The sequence below is a fragment of the Podarcis gaigeae genome, assembly GCF_964106915.1.
Source record: "Podarcis gaigeae genome assembly, chromosome: 5".
NCBI lineage: Eukaryota > Metazoa > Chordata > Lepidosauria > Squamata > Lacertidae > Podarcis > Podarcis gaigeae.
In genome coordinates this window covers 73,806,019-73,821,482 of record NC_139681.1, presented here as the reverse complement: position 1 = coordinate 73,821,482, position 15,464 = coordinate 73,806,019, and the positions used below count along the sequence as shown (strand labels likewise).

General features: G+C 39.0%; 1 protein-coding gene across 2 annotated transcripts in view; it reads right to left on the bottom strand.

Annotated features, from left to right (window-relative positions):
- Positions 1–139: 139 nt before the first annotated feature.
- PLS1 (plastin 1) overlaps positions 140–15,464 on the bottom strand; it is a 52,362-nt gene continuing 37,037 nt past the window's right edge. Inside the window, exons 11-17 of one of the 2 annotated variants that reach the window (XR_014564254.1) lie at positions 10,534–10,612; positions 9,362–9,476; positions 6,916–7,049; positions 5,655–5,778; positions 3,937–4,061; positions 1,368–2,263; positions 140–1,316 (exon numbers count right to left, since the gene is read on the bottom strand). Coding sequence is in view for 1 of the 2 variants with exons in the window: in XM_083739039.1 (XP_083595165.1) it covers positions 2,128–2,263; positions 3,937–4,061; positions 5,655–5,778; positions 6,916–7,049; positions 9,362–9,476; positions 10,534–10,612 (713 nt within the window). In the remaining variant the exon portion in view is untranslated. Of the gene's footprint in view, positions 2,264–3,936; positions 4,062–5,654; positions 5,779–6,915; positions 7,050–9,361; positions 9,477–10,533; positions 10,613–15,464 lie in introns of both variants that reach the window. The other variant, XM_083739039.1, reaches the window with a different exon arrangement.

The window sequence follows — 15,464 nt, the reverse complement described above, 5'->3', positions numbered from 1 at the left end:
GTGAATGTGCCCAAATAAGTGTGAATCTTTTTACCAATAGTCTGCAATAAGGAGTCAAGTTAATGCAACTTTCCTATGAGAAATCAGCAATAGGAAGTGCACACATATTAAAAACATTTATAAGAAAGCTCATCACATGTAAAGAGAGGCCTCAAACTGGACCTGTCATCTCTCTTTATTGCTTCTTAATTTAACATTTTAGCTTGGATATTTTCTCATTGAAAGCCTTACTACGTACATAATTTTCATTTTGCTTATTGTCCTTGTTATACTTGTGCTTATACAATGCCACAAACCACAACCAATTGTTAATTTTTCTTTAACAAATTACTTTAAAAAATATGTTGAAGTTGTTTCATATTACAAGCATTTCTACAGAACAATATTGACAAGAGGGGATGTTCAGTTTTAAAACATAGAATCATAGAACTGTAGAATTGGAAGGGACCCCAAGGGTCCCAATGCAACTCATTTAAATAAACAGCAAGTTCCATCTTCAATACTACGTTTGCAAATCAATTCTATTTTTAAAATTTGCTTTAACCAGCTACACTTTCTACTAATCAAATTGACTAAGGGTGCAATGCTATAATCAAGATGCAATGGTTAAGGAGCTACAGGATATGGCAGAAATGCCACCACTACACCATGATAACTCTATATCAGTTTATCTTCCCCATATTGTAAAAAGGGTATAGGCAGTGCTATTTTTCTAGAAAAAGAGGTGCCAGAACTCACCATGAACTCATCCCTTGTTCTCTTATAATGGCAACGGCGCCCACCTGAGAGGTGCCGGAACTAAGTTCCAGTAAGTTCCGGCTGAGAAAAAGCCCTGGGTATAGGGTTGTTGACTGTTCCCTAAATTTAACTGAACCTGCATGCTACACTAACATTAATACAGATGTCTTTTAAATACTGAAGTTTTGATACACAAAAACTACTGCTCAGGGACTACTGTAAATGTACTGGGTCTCATTTGATCAAATTTAAGGGATTAGAGAAGGGCTGATTCCACAGCAAATTCCCCTCATCCTTCTCTCACCAGTCAAAACCATGATTAAGGCCTACAATCAGCATTGGTCTCTTTATGAAGCCAGCTTCCAATTCTTGATTTCTAAATTCTAATTAACTGCAAACTCTGGTTAGTATTAATCATGTTTAACAAAGGAGGTTCTCATATAATTGTTAACCATGGCATAGACCTGCAGAGGACGAGTGAAAGGAGACTGTGCAGGGACGGATTTTGATAAGGGACGTCCCAGTCTCACATCTCAACCTTTGTATTTTAATGAAGGCCAAGGAACAGGGTGTTATAGCTACAGCTGCCTTCATTGTTTAGTATTTTTAATTTCCAAGTATAGTAATACATAAGAACCAGAACAGCCCAACCCTTCTCCCTTTCCCAAGATCTTACCTTGCAACTCCAGCAAATTAAATTCACCCTCAACAATTAAAATGTACATCAATTAATCAGCTAGAACTTTTGTTGATTGCTCTACTAACAGTGCAAGCCTAACCATGTCTACTCAGAAGTAAGCCCCAAATAATTCAATGGGACTTTAGGATTGTAGCCTAAATCAATTAGTACTCAGAACCTCAGAGTTTTTACTTAGAAGTCAGTCCCATTCAGTGCAATGAAAATTACTCCCTAGAAAGAATCCTTATGATCAGAAGTTTTTAATTTGCAGCCCAAATTCCAACAGGAGTTTGGGTAGTCCCTTATAATAAGGCAAGGACTTTCAAGGTCTTTCATGTGCAGACTACGCGTTAATAACACACTGACATAAAAACTTAATTTCACAGCAGTTCCTAAAATAGCACTTTAAAATCTTGATAATTTGTGCACTATGAAAACAGCATGTATCATATTCATTTAAAAAGGCTATATAACATTGTAATCTTATTGGTGATTACTGCATTACATTAGCTCACAAATTACTGATATATAAAACTTTTCAGATGAAACCTTAAATATAAACAATTCTTATATTAAATAGTCTCTCTATACATCTCCACATTGGTTTATATAAATTATCTCTGTTTTACAGCTACTAAATTCCATTAGTCTGTAAACAATGAGGCATTCATTGTGTATATCATGGCAGAAAACATTTGTAAAAAAAATCTTTATTTTATTTTGTTCAGTCCTCTTCCCATCAAGCAAGCAAAGACGGTCATCACCATTTTTGGCTTCACTTCTACCAAGTCATCCGGCAGGGCATATATACAAGCACCAATTTTCCGAGCAACTGATATAGCATATCTTGGAGAGAGAGAGAGAGAAAAAAAAGTAGCATTATTCATCTGGCATTGACTAATGAGATATAACAACCTTATTATTGTAGCATAGCCATTATTTTGTTCTAAAGATCTATTGCTTATCAAATTCAGGCTACACCAAACAATTAGCATATCCATTTCCCATGCCTATAAACAATTTGCAGCCATAGATGTGAAACAAAATATTACACAACTGCTATTTACTTACTATAATTATTGTTCCACCTTCCGGTATAAAATTTACTGCAGGGGTGGGTGAACTTTGGTCCTCCAGATGTTGGCTTACAACTCCCATCATCCCTGATCATGGGCACCACTGGTTGGGGCATATGGGAAATGTAGTCCAACATCTGGAGTGCCGTGATGTGTAGTATAAAACTACTATACTCAAATAATAAAAGATAACATGATTGTTCTACCCAGACACTGAGGTCCAGAGCCGAGCGCCTTCTGGCGGTTCCCTCACTGCGAGAAGCCAAGTTACAGGAAACCAGGCAGAGGGCCTTCTCGACAGTGGCACCCGCCCTGTGGAACACCCTCCCACCAGATGTCAAAGAGAACAACAACCACCAGACTTTTAGAAGACATCTGAAGGCCTGTTTAGGGAAGCTTTTAATGTTTGATGCATTACTGTATTTTAATATTTTGTTGGAAGCCACCCAGAGAGACTGGGGAAGCCCAGCCAGATGGGTGGGGTATAAATAATAAATTATTATTATAACATGCAGTAAAAGCCTAAACAATAAACAAACTAATAGCGTAGCAGAGTCAAGCATGTTAGCAGCTTATACTTAGAAAGTATAAAGAAAGTCTTAGCTTGCTTCCAGAAAGATAAAGACTCTCAAAGGGCCAACTTTCATGAGAAAGAGCAGCATATTATTGAAACCATACCACTGAAAATAGAATTTTATGTGCTTTAAAAAAGTCAAAAGGTAAGTTTTTTTGTGCGTGTCAGCATTTAAAAAAACTTTTAAGCCAGTTCCTATGTGCAGCTTCCTATGACTGATTTAGAGCTGTGGCATTAAAGGGAAAGGCATTCAAAGAAAAAGGAAGAAATTAACATTGTATTTGAGCACTGGATTATGCCACCCATGAAAACTCTGGTATCCCCCTCTTTGGATGAGCAAGCAGCTTTATCTGAGCTGACAACAGTTCCAATATCATTTGTACATATAAAGCATGCTGAATCAGTGTTACTAACACTTGATACATAACTCAGCAAAGAGAAGTGGGTTGACATGCACACAGTAACACTGTAATGATGATCTGGGCCCCACTGAAGAGGTTTGGATGCATCTTTTTGATGTTTATGAGCCTGAATATATACCCCATCATCCCAGTCTCCTCATCCCGATTGCACTGACAACAGTACACTTCATTAGACACATGATGTTAAAATATACAGGCAGGCAGATATGAAACAGAGGGCATTTATCTGCCAGCTGAGAATAACTCTTCATGGATCTGAAAAAGAAGGCTCTTCTCCACAGTAGCTTACAGCATAAACACTGTTAAGTCTAAGGTGCCACAGACCATTTGTTCTTTTTTTCTGTAACAGAGTAGGAATTAGTTGACATTTACAACAAGCCACGTGCATCTAGGCTGCATCAGAACCTCCATGTATAATAAAGGAAGAAATATTCTGCAAAGACTTACTTAGCATTGTTCAGTTTGTCTGTTTCAGAAAGATCTTCCCTCTTGACCATTTCTGGACGGATTGCTTTTGGCGCAATAGCATCTATTAAATCTAGTACAGGTAAACTAGTGCTTATGGATTTGTCCTGGAAGGAGAAGGTGTTGAAAAGTTTCACTATCATTAATGAATGGATTTTCTTTAATACTCTTACCAGTATTTTCACCATGTATCTCCCTTCTCTTTATCCACTATCTCATTGATAAATAAATCCTAATATAATGGTGTGGCAGCTAAAACACAGTGTATGTAATAACTGCTGAATCATGAATGGTCAAAGTCATGTTTTTCAATACTTTTGAATTTTCTCCTTTTTGACAAATGACCTTTTATAACCACCTGCTGCTTCATTTCCCATGATAAAATATCCGTTATGATATGACTAAATAACATTTTGTTATGAAATCCTATCAAAAGGTTTTGGAAAAATCTCTATGGATATTTTTTCAGGTTGACTTTCTTCTGTGAATAGGATTTCCTTCTACTTATTTGCAAGTGGCATGATCTGCCTATTTCTAGAATCCTAATACTACTTTGAGCTTGCCATTGAGCACTGCATTTTCTTCCTGGTTACTGAAACGCATTTCCTCTCTGGCTTAAAATAGCTGACCCTGCTCACCTCCTTCCAGCAGTTAAAGCAGATGGGCAGTCAAGTGCATGACATCAAGGAATCAGCAGGAGGCACCACAGAATTAGCTTTACTCCTCCAAAGTCTCAGCATGCTATTCCTACCAGGCAGATTAAAGCTATGATTTCAGACTTGCTCGTACAGTTGCATACTGTGCCTTTAAACCCAGCAATGTTCTCCTATCTCTACTAATTAAGCTGATGTATCTTAATAAATGAACTGGCCATAAAATCCCATTCTAGTGCTAATAATTGTGGATTACGTCTGTCCACTATTACTCTTCTGTCATTCTGTGTACCCCATGTTCCAATGCCACGAGACCACTTTCTAAAATAGAAAGAGACTGATCTGAACTCTGAAAAATATTGGCTAAATATTCATGTAACATTTATTCGACACTTTTATTTTCACTGGTGAATGGCCAAATCTTCAGAGAACTACATCGACTCAAGGCCTAATGAAATTGATATTGCAACCAGGCCATTCTCAAATATGTCTTAAAACCTTATGGAAATGTTGATATTTTATGAAGCAGAAACGGTTTTATTCTCAACCACACCAAACAGATTTCAGTCTCTTTGTTAGGGTTGCTCCCTCTAGTGGTTTTAATGCAACATCATATTACAAAAATGTCCCAAACAGCACTACTGCCTCAAAATGAGATGGATGTTTAATACTGTCTTCTAAGAAACCCATCCTGAGGTTTTAGGATTACTGGTTAAGTTGAAATCCTCCTGTCGCATGCTAAAATTATTCATTTCCATTAAGCAAAATTTCTGCTAGTTACATAGTAAAAGTTCATTACAAATACGGATTTACACACATATCATCTTGTATCTATATTAACATGTGTTACTATTATTTTGTAATCTAAATGTGGTACTGTTTTTCATGACATTCATAATCTACTTGCATTCATAATCTATTTGCAGCTATTTATACACAACTTATATACAATAACTAATGCAGAGCCTTTGCTATAGATTAATTCCCATCAAAATAATTATGTTTCTGATTAATTCACATTTCCTTTCTCTAGAGTGTCTTCATTACCTTGAAGCTAGTTATTGAAGTACTCTTATTTGCATTTGCAAGAGTCTGATTCACCCATTTAATAATAACCGCATCATTTACTTTTTCCCCCTCACCAAGGTCCGATAGTACGTTCAAAGTGTACCTGCAACAGAAAGAACACAGTATTTGCAGTTGATAAGGAATTTAACAATTCCTCCATATTTTCCTGACATGTTAAAACAGTTACAAAATACAACTTTCATACAGAAAAAAATTATAGAAAATGTGCTTACATTGAGAACAGAAAAAGCAGGAGGGTTAAAAGCAAACTGCAACTTTACTGAAATTGACACAGCACCAGGCATTATAGTAAAAGTTAAGGTAAGGTAAAGCACCCCTGGATGGTGAAGTCCAATCAAAGGTGAGTATGGGCTGCAGCGCTCATCTCACTTCAGGCCAAGGAAGCTGGCGTTTGTCTGCAAACAGCTTTCCGGGTAATGGGGCCAGCATGACTAAAATGCTTCTGGCCCAATGGGACACACTGTGATGAGTGCCAGAGTGCATGGAAATGCCATTTACCTTCCTGCCACAGCGGTGCCTATTTATCTACTTACACTGGTATGCTTTTGAACTGCTAGGTTGGCAGAAGCTGGGACAGAGAAACGGGAGCTCATCCCATCATACAGATTCAAACCGCCAACCTTCCGATCAGCACACCCAAGAGACTCAGTGATTTAGAGTACAGCGCCACTGCTCCCCAGGCAGTACGGTGCAGGGACTTCAGCATAAGCCAAGTGAAGCACAATACGGCCCAACTGCTTTTTGGCAGATAGAGCCAAACAAAGAGTAAACATGGGAGAGAATCAGATGCAGGGCAGGCACTACTGTCGCTAGTCACATTGGGAAGCATTTTATAGACCACCCTCAGGTGCTTAATGGTATGTCTGTTTGTGCATGGTGGGCGGTAATTTCAAACACAAGGGCTGTGGTATGAGTTGAGGAGCTTCATTCTTCTGCCTGCCTGCTCTCTGCTCCAAGTTTCTCCAGTTGTTTACTGAATTTTGTTGCTAAATAGTTTTATGCTGTGATTCCTAATTCTGTAGCGTATGACTTGTGCATATATTCCAGATTGGATAAAGTCAAGTTCCTAAACTGTACCTAAGAATTTTCTGACAAGACAAACACCTGAAAATAATTTATCTGACTTTACAAATAAAACTGCAGACTGGTTGCAAACAAATGAAGAACATACATTGGTTTTGAAAACATTTTGGTTTTGTGAGCTATAACACATCCTCACCTTCTCATTAACTGCCACACCAGTGCCAATGTCAATGTTGGGTTGCCTTCATTGAGGTCCTGTCCACCAATCCCAACCAATGAGAATCTGGCCTTTGACTTCCCCAGTTCCACTGCATAATTACAATTTTCAATCTAAAAGAAATGACAAATCAAGGTCAGAAACTATTTGGAACCATCATGGGCGTTGCCAGGATTTATTGGGGGGGGGCTGGCTTTATGTTGAGGCAGCAGAGCCGAGTTATCTGCAATGCAACTGGCCAGTTAGTTAAGTAATTTTATTTATGTACTTGATTTGGGGGAGGCAGATGACTACGCCCATGTTTGGAACTATCATTTATCAAAATATTTCAATTGGAGCAAACCAACCTTAACACCAGTGCAGCAAGAGCACCCTATACCAGCAGATGAATGTGTTTAATATACATATGTATGGTGTCATGCTTGCTGCTTAGGCATGCGGTTAGACAAACTTCATCCAAATCTTCTGAAAATATTAGCTTTTATTAATATGAATCAAGGCACAGAAAACCTAGGCATACACTCCTAGTGAAGGACTACTAGGCAAATACGATTTGGCTAATTTAATACTCTCACCTGTGCTGGCAAGCATTTCCAACCTTTTTTCTTAATGGAACTTATCTCCCTTTCCTAAGAACATTATCTAGCCATCTGTAAACAATAATAAGTAAACACAGACCTAAGCTCAACAAAAAGAACAACATCCAGATCAGCTAAAGTAGTGGCACCAGAGGTCACCAGTACTTGGTCCACCACTTAGGATGCAATTACCAGAACCCTTCCTCAAAGCATACAGTCCTTATACTGGCAAAGTCAAGGATCTGCCTTGAGATGTCACATTTATGGGCAGCCCTCCTCTAGTAGGCAAAGCACATGCCTCAGAGGTCACAATATCACCTTCAATAGTGTCACCTAAAGGAATGTCAAGTGGGCTATCCAGATGGTAGTCCTGTTCTGCAAGACTAGAACCATCTTGCACTAAGCATGCACCCACGCTGGTTTCAGATACTCCACTTTTGAAGTGTTAAATGGCACCCATTATGCTGGTACCTGCAACCATGGTGAGTCACCACTTGATACTCTCCTCATGGCTCATCAACAAGCAGAGTTCACAGCTGCCCCCTCCTTATGGATATGTGGGTCATGGCTTGAAACACCTCGACACCAATCCCTGGGGATAACTGAGTGAACTTGGAAAGGAGTTCTAGACTTGGCCTCACTGGCTAACATTTTCTTCCAAGTTCCCATTTGGTTTAGTGATCTTCAGACGAAGTTGCAGGAACGATTAGTAGAGGCAGTTGCCTTCAGGTAAGGAAAGCACGTCCCCACTGGGTGCAGCCTGTCCATTTGCCTTCCATATCAGATTATTATTTATTAAATTTGTATACTACCTTTCATCTGAAGATCACAGGGTGATGACATAACAAAGATGGCCCTAACATGCCTACTTCCAATGACTATAAAGGCAATAGAGTGCTGTTTTCCTGTAGTTGTATCAATAGTTGTACAAGAATGCTTCTATCCTGGCTTTGTTTGTATGTTGAGAGTGTCTGTATCCTGTTCTGTGCAGGTGACTGAGTTTCCCCTCATACATATGTATGCTTCATATGTATGTTCACCTACCATATGTAATGCAGAGGGACTTTTTTTACTAGACTTGTAGACAGTGGTTTGGTTTCACTTTCTTGCATAATCTGTTTTGCATTATATCTGCCTTACATGTGTTTTGAGTTCTCTGCTATAGATGCATTCATTGTTCCTGGCTTTAATAGAAGCCTTGAGGTTTTCAATCTGTTTTCTAAATAAACATGCATGTGTGAAACTTGAACTGTGTGGTCTGTGATGTGGTTCACTTTTCTTGGGTGAACTGCCCTACATGTGTTCTGAGTTCTGTGTTCAGATTCACTGATTGATATTAATGGCAAGGACAATCTCAATGTTCCCCTGATGAAACATGCAAAATTTCTTAATAATATCCTGCATGTGTGTGCAACTTGAGACGTGTTCAGCATCTAAGCTCAGCCGCTTGAGTGACCTGCTCTGCATATACTTTTAGTTCTGGCTCCCTGCTTGTGAAACAGCTCTAAATTCTGTTGCATTTGACTGATCTGTGTTGGCCATTTATCATGGTTATATTGCTCAATGTCTCGAGACTTGTAAGTTCATTCAGTACCGTAGGTGAAAACTGCATTTTCTGTAGGCATGTATGCCTCTGTGACATGCATGCTTCATCCCAAGTGAAGTATTTGCTGAGGTCCAGTCTAAGGGCCACACCAAGAAACTTATTTCAAGAGTTGTAACCATATTAATACGCTACCTTAAGCAAGGGTGAATAATTCAGGGACACCAACACCATTCATGATAATGCGGCTTAAGCAAATGGCTGAGGAGCCACTGTGGTTTCCAAAACAGACACTTTTACAAACCTTTTTCATGTTACCCCCAAGTGCAGGATACGGTGGTTTGTTGACGTGGTTCCACTGTACAGGTACACGAATCATCTCATAGAGCTGGAAGATTACTAAAGCATCAGCAAGGTCACTGGTCAGTGTAGGGAGAGGGAGAGAGAGAAAACATATATATTTACACAAATAAATTATTTGTTCCCTGAATGCAGTCAGTAGTGTATCCAAGTAAATTTCTGAGGCTTTCATTGCTTGGTACTCCTCTCTTTTCCTCCTAAATTATTTACTTACTTATTTACTCACTATCACAGTCACTGAGAAAATATATATTTATATCTATATCTCTCTCTATATATAATAATAAATTTTATTTATACCCTGCCCTCCTTGACCAAGACTGGGCTCAGGGCGGCTAACATCAGGTATAAAAACAATTGATTAAAATACAACTTAAAATGAAGCCTCATTTCAGTGGAAGCCCAGATCAAAAACTGTTTGCGGGGAGAAAATGTCAAATCTTCACCAAGGCCAGCTATCCAGACTGGTCCTACATGGGCCAGAAAAAAGCCAGGGAAGTCCCCAAATAGGGGTTCCATCACAGAAGGAATAGGAAAGAGGTGGAGGGGATTCAGGCTAATTCCAAGTCAAAGGCCAGGCGGAACAACTGTCTTACAGGCCCTATGGAAATATATCAGATCCCGCAGGGCACTGGTCTCATGAGACAGAGCGTTCCACCAGGCCAGAGCCAGTGTCAAAAAGGCCTTGGCCCTGGTTGAGGCTAATCTGACTTCCTTAGGGCCTGGGACCTCTAGAGTGTTGCTATTTATGGACCTTAAGGTCCTCCGCGGGGCATACCAGAAGAGGCAGTCCTGTTCTGAATCTGGCAGTCCCAGTTCTGAATCATAGAAATAATAGAATCATAGAACTGCAGAGTTGGAAGGGACCAGGGGGGTCATCTAGTCTAATCCCCTACAATGCAGGAATCTTTTGTAAGGCTCAAACCCACAACTCTGAGATTAAGAGTCTAAGGCTCCACCAACTGAGCTATACCAGCCTATCATCTCTAATGATCAGAAAAACAGTACTGTGTTATCACTGATCCAAGCAAAACTAAGTCCTATCAATTACAATATTTTCCAGTGAGGGTTACACCATGGATCAGTTAAATGGCCAGTCAAGAATAAAAATATTACCTGTACAAATGGTTAATGTAAGGAGTTACACCCAAAGAATTCATCCAGTTTCGGAATGTTCTTTCTTCCTTACTTTCTCCTATAGCAAAGGGTACAAAATTTCTTAGATAACACATTTTATATGTGCCATTACTCTGAAAGAATATAAAAGCAATGTATCTTTTCCTGAGAAATAATCTCTTCTGATCTGGCTTTTAAAAGCTCTGGGTACAAATGGAACACGCATCACAAAGCAGAAGAGGTATTTCCTCTTTCTATGAAAAAATAGTAGGTCTGGGTGGGCAGTATTCCAAAGAGGGGAAATGTCTACTGTTTGAGAGATGTAGTTGGTGAGGAGTGCAAGAACTTAAAATCATAAAACCAAATTAAAAGTACTTAATATATTTGTATACCAACACTAGTCCACAGAACTTTGGAAAGTATATAGGGGGAAACAGTATTTCCTACTCTGCAAGTGTAATTTGAGTTTAGCAGAGATAAATGGTAAAGGGACCCCTGACTGTTACATCCAGTCGCGGATGACTCCGGGGTTGCGGTGCTCATCTCGCTTTATTGGCTGAGGGAGCCGGCGTACAGCTTCCGAGTCATGTGGCCAGCATGACTAAGCCGCTTCTGGTGAACCAGAGCAGCGCATGGAAACGCCATTTACCTTCCCGCCCGAGCGGTACCTATTTATCTACTTGCACTTTGACATGCTTTTGAACTACTAGGTTGGCAGGAGCAGGGACAGAGCAACGGGAGCTCACCCCGTCACGGGGATTCGAACTGCCGACCTTCTGATCAGCAAGCCGTGGGCTCTGTGGTAGATACAGGCTACCTAATGCAATGCTGCCTAATGAGTACACTGAGGGAGCAGACTGAGGGGGCATTTGAACCTTGGTCTTCCAAGTCCAAGACCTCTACTTAATTCACTATGCCACACTGACATTGCTACAATATTATGCATGTAAGTTGATCAATACCATTTTCATGTTAAAGTTATAACTCTGTTTATATGGGCATACATTTAAGGCAGATTAACTTTGGGAATTCTGCTGTAGATGAAATTATGTGGTGTTTGATTTCCGCAGAATTAAACTGCCCTTACTGTTTTGATCAAAAGCGTCCGATTTTGGCTGCGTATGCACCATACATTTTAAACCAATTTAAAGCACATGACTTCCCAGAAAGAATTCTGGGCATTGTTGTTTCACACACACCCCGTTCCAAGTTATAATTCTCTGCACCCTCAACAAAGTACAGTTCCCAGAATGCTTTGGGGAAAGTCATGTGCTTTAGATGTATGACATGTATGCAGCTTAGTATTTCTCAATGGGGCTATCTGTGACCTGCATCTATTTAGAATCAGGATGGAATGAGATGGTTGAGACCCAAGGTGGGAAAACACAGAACATACCACTTCAAACTACAGGCAAGGGATCCCTATATGAAGAACTCCCTGAAGATATAAAACTAGTATTATAGGGAATGATCTGGTCAACAATCTGTCTCACTGATGTGTAGTTTTTATTGCAGAGTGATGTTTTTACAAGGGTGAACATTCATAACTAGTGCATTCCCCTGTTGCCTAAAATACTACTACAGCCAATTCTATCTTTTCTGTATTCTTATCACATTTTGCTACGTGTGTAGACATAGCAACTATTTTCCTCTTTATTCTGTATTACTCTGCCCTTCTCTTTCATTCGTGCTCATTAGGAACCAGCCTATATAAATATTATACTATGCCACTGTATATAATCTTAATTATTACTTTTAAAAAACACACACAGTGGCATCCTACACATGGCTACTTATCTAAGTCCCACTGAGTTCAATGGGACTTTTCCAAGGTAAGTAGGTAAAGGATTGCAGCCTAATTCAATATGTGATGTGTAGAAATTAAATATTTAAACAATTCTTCCTAATTTCAACATATTTTAACCAATTTCACGTTGTGAACAGTGAGCCAAAAAATTAAAATTGCGTTATGTGGCAACCTTATACAATTCTTTCCTCAAGGCTGTTTCTGCTCAAATTGAGAAACATTACATTTTCTCCACATGCTTACTTAATTGAGAAAACCTTGTGATTTTAAAATTTGGACTACAATGTATTTTGGGATCAATGATTAAAATGAGCTGTGTCAATATGCTTGATATATTTTTTAAAAAAACAATCTCTAACTCAAATGTATTTTGAACATTTCACAGACAACTAACAAACGCTTCCAGGAAAGCTTATTGCTGAAAGCATAAGAAAGGAAATATGTAGAACTTCACTCAAAGTAAGAATTTAAAAACTGCATGCTGAAAAATGCCAGAAAAATCCACTCTAGACCAATAGCAGCAATAGCGTGCAAGTTGAAAGAACGTACTTCTGGTTAAAAGGAACCGAGGAACTAAGAATAGCACACTATATTTAATATGCCACTCTAAACAGGATTATTCGTTAAAAAGGAACCTAAGAATTCTTAAGCTTTTCACCTTTTTGAAAACTGGCCAGCTTTCCATTACCCCCCCCCCCCACTTCCTTTTCATTGTTCAGAATATACCTTCTGGTATATACAGACTGAATTTTATGTAATGGAAGGGACAAATAATAGAAAACAAAAACTGAGCTGGAGCACCATAGCCAACATGCCCTATGGCACTTCTCTTTGTGTGACTAAAATATTATGCAGTAGCATTATGCCAATAGAATAAAGAAGAGAGGGCATGAGTCACTGAACAATATGGCACCTCTCTCTCTCTCTCTCTCTCTCTCTCCTCTCTCAGTGGCACAATGCTAGGTACAATTTAATTTATCAAAAGGCTAGTCAGTAACAACACATCCCACAATCTTTCTGTGGCAACAGAAATAAGAATCTTCGGGCATAATTGCCAGCTCTTGTTTCTCTGTGACAGCAAAAATCCTTGTTTATCCATCACCAATACAAAATCTAAAACACTAGAGCAATAGCTTGATGCATGAAAAGCCCCAGTGTCTAAGAAGTGTGGGAGAAACACTACTGGATGCTAAACAGTCTCGCCACCAGTAAGGCAGACTATTTTCCCTTCAGTCAATTGGTCCTATTCACAGTTGTATTTGTTGTCTTTTTATCATGCCCTTCATCACCATGTGATGACAAGGTGGGTTACAAACAAGATAAAGCAATCTCTAAAATAATAAAACAATATAAAATATAGCACTGCTACAACTGCTCCTTCTCAATGCAAATACCAGTAACGTCACACTTCTATATCATTAAATGCCTGGTGGAAGAAGACTGAGTGTGTGTGTGTGTGTGTGTGTGTGTGTGTGTGTGTGTGTGTTTAACAACAGAGAGAAGTTGCAGTAGAATCCTAATGCCTTGGAAGACAATGGCATTTACGCAGGACATAAAGACATACCCAGAGTATAGCTCTGGACCAGAGGAACTCAAATCTGTATCATTTTACTGTATTTCTAAAAGAGTATTCATGAAATTAGAATTCGAGCCAGCTGAGAGAAAGAAGAGACACTGTATTGTTCCAGAGGATGAAACTGTCCCTATTTGTGTGTCTAAAGTCTTGACTCTACTTCAGTCCTTATTTGTGAGACTCCTAAAACAACCCTGTTATGTATGAAAACAGCCTTCAACCTTGCATTTATATATAAGTGAATTAATATTTTTCTTTCCATTATAACGGCATATTAAAAAGAAAAATAGGCTATATGACCAGTGCAAGAGGATAATTAGGGGGGGAAAGCAGTCATAGCAGGAAGGGAACGAAATCAATCATCTCAAGATAAATACATTTACAGGCTAAAGAAAAATACTAAATACAGTACCTACATTAGGAGGAGTCAAATCTGCATTTCATGAAGAAAAATGGGAAAATTATAAATGGTCAAATTATGAAAGCTCACCTCAGAAATAACTATAAAGAAATGGATGTGCTCACCATTCATATAGTAATATTTGTTACACACAAAAACCCACTACAAAATGCAGGCAATGAGGATAAAACTGGATGAAATGCTGGAAGAACAGTGATCAGATCTTACACAAACACTTTCTTCTTCTTTTAGGTCAAAGCAGACAGGGAAGCTTGAATCATATTGGGGAAAAGGGTGTTTTAACAATTTTGCTATTTGGGGTCTCTTGAGGGACTCACAACAAAGGACTCATACAGAGACAAGATTATAATATTTGAACATGAAACAATAACAATATTCTCTGTTAAAATATATAATGTACATAAATAAAGCAAAGCTATAAAACTGAGCACTGTCCTCCCAAGTGTCATTTTTCAGGCCATTACCACAGAACCTTTCCACCTGGTTATTATCAGTACCAGTCGCTTGGTTTTAGTGACAAGAGAGGGGAAATGGTTGCTGTTCACTTGTCTCAACTCCAACAGTCTTCTTTAAATGGCTGCAAGTGCCATAGCCCAATGTGGAAAACAACTCACAGGCCCTTTGTAACAGAAAAAGAATATAAGCAGGCAAGGTACTTATAGTTTTGGAGAACTTCACAACTCATCTTAAATTTTTAAAGAAGACCTCACTACTAATCTGCTCTTAAGATTTAAGGCTTTGTAGAGAGGAGGTAGCTAGGCTCCTAGCTGCACTGAGATAATATAGCCTAACTGCCCATAATGCTGGTTGCTCCTGCTAGGGAGGCCAGAGAATTCCAATGAATGGAGTGTTGGAAATTTTGCTTGTTCAGTCTGTGGTTCTTCCTCATCCTCTGTTTGAATCGCTACTTCATCAGCTGGTTCTACTGCTAACTGGACTTGACTCCGTGTGCATACTGGCTGCAGATTTATAACCAGTAATGAAGCCACAACATTTCTACAGCTACTGCTTGTCATCTGTAAACAGGTAGGTCTCCCTCTTATTGTTCCACTATTATATGCACCACTGGTTCCCGCTGATCAGCAAACTTTTATTTTCACCTAAGACTAAGGGTCACCAGCTTCCAGAAA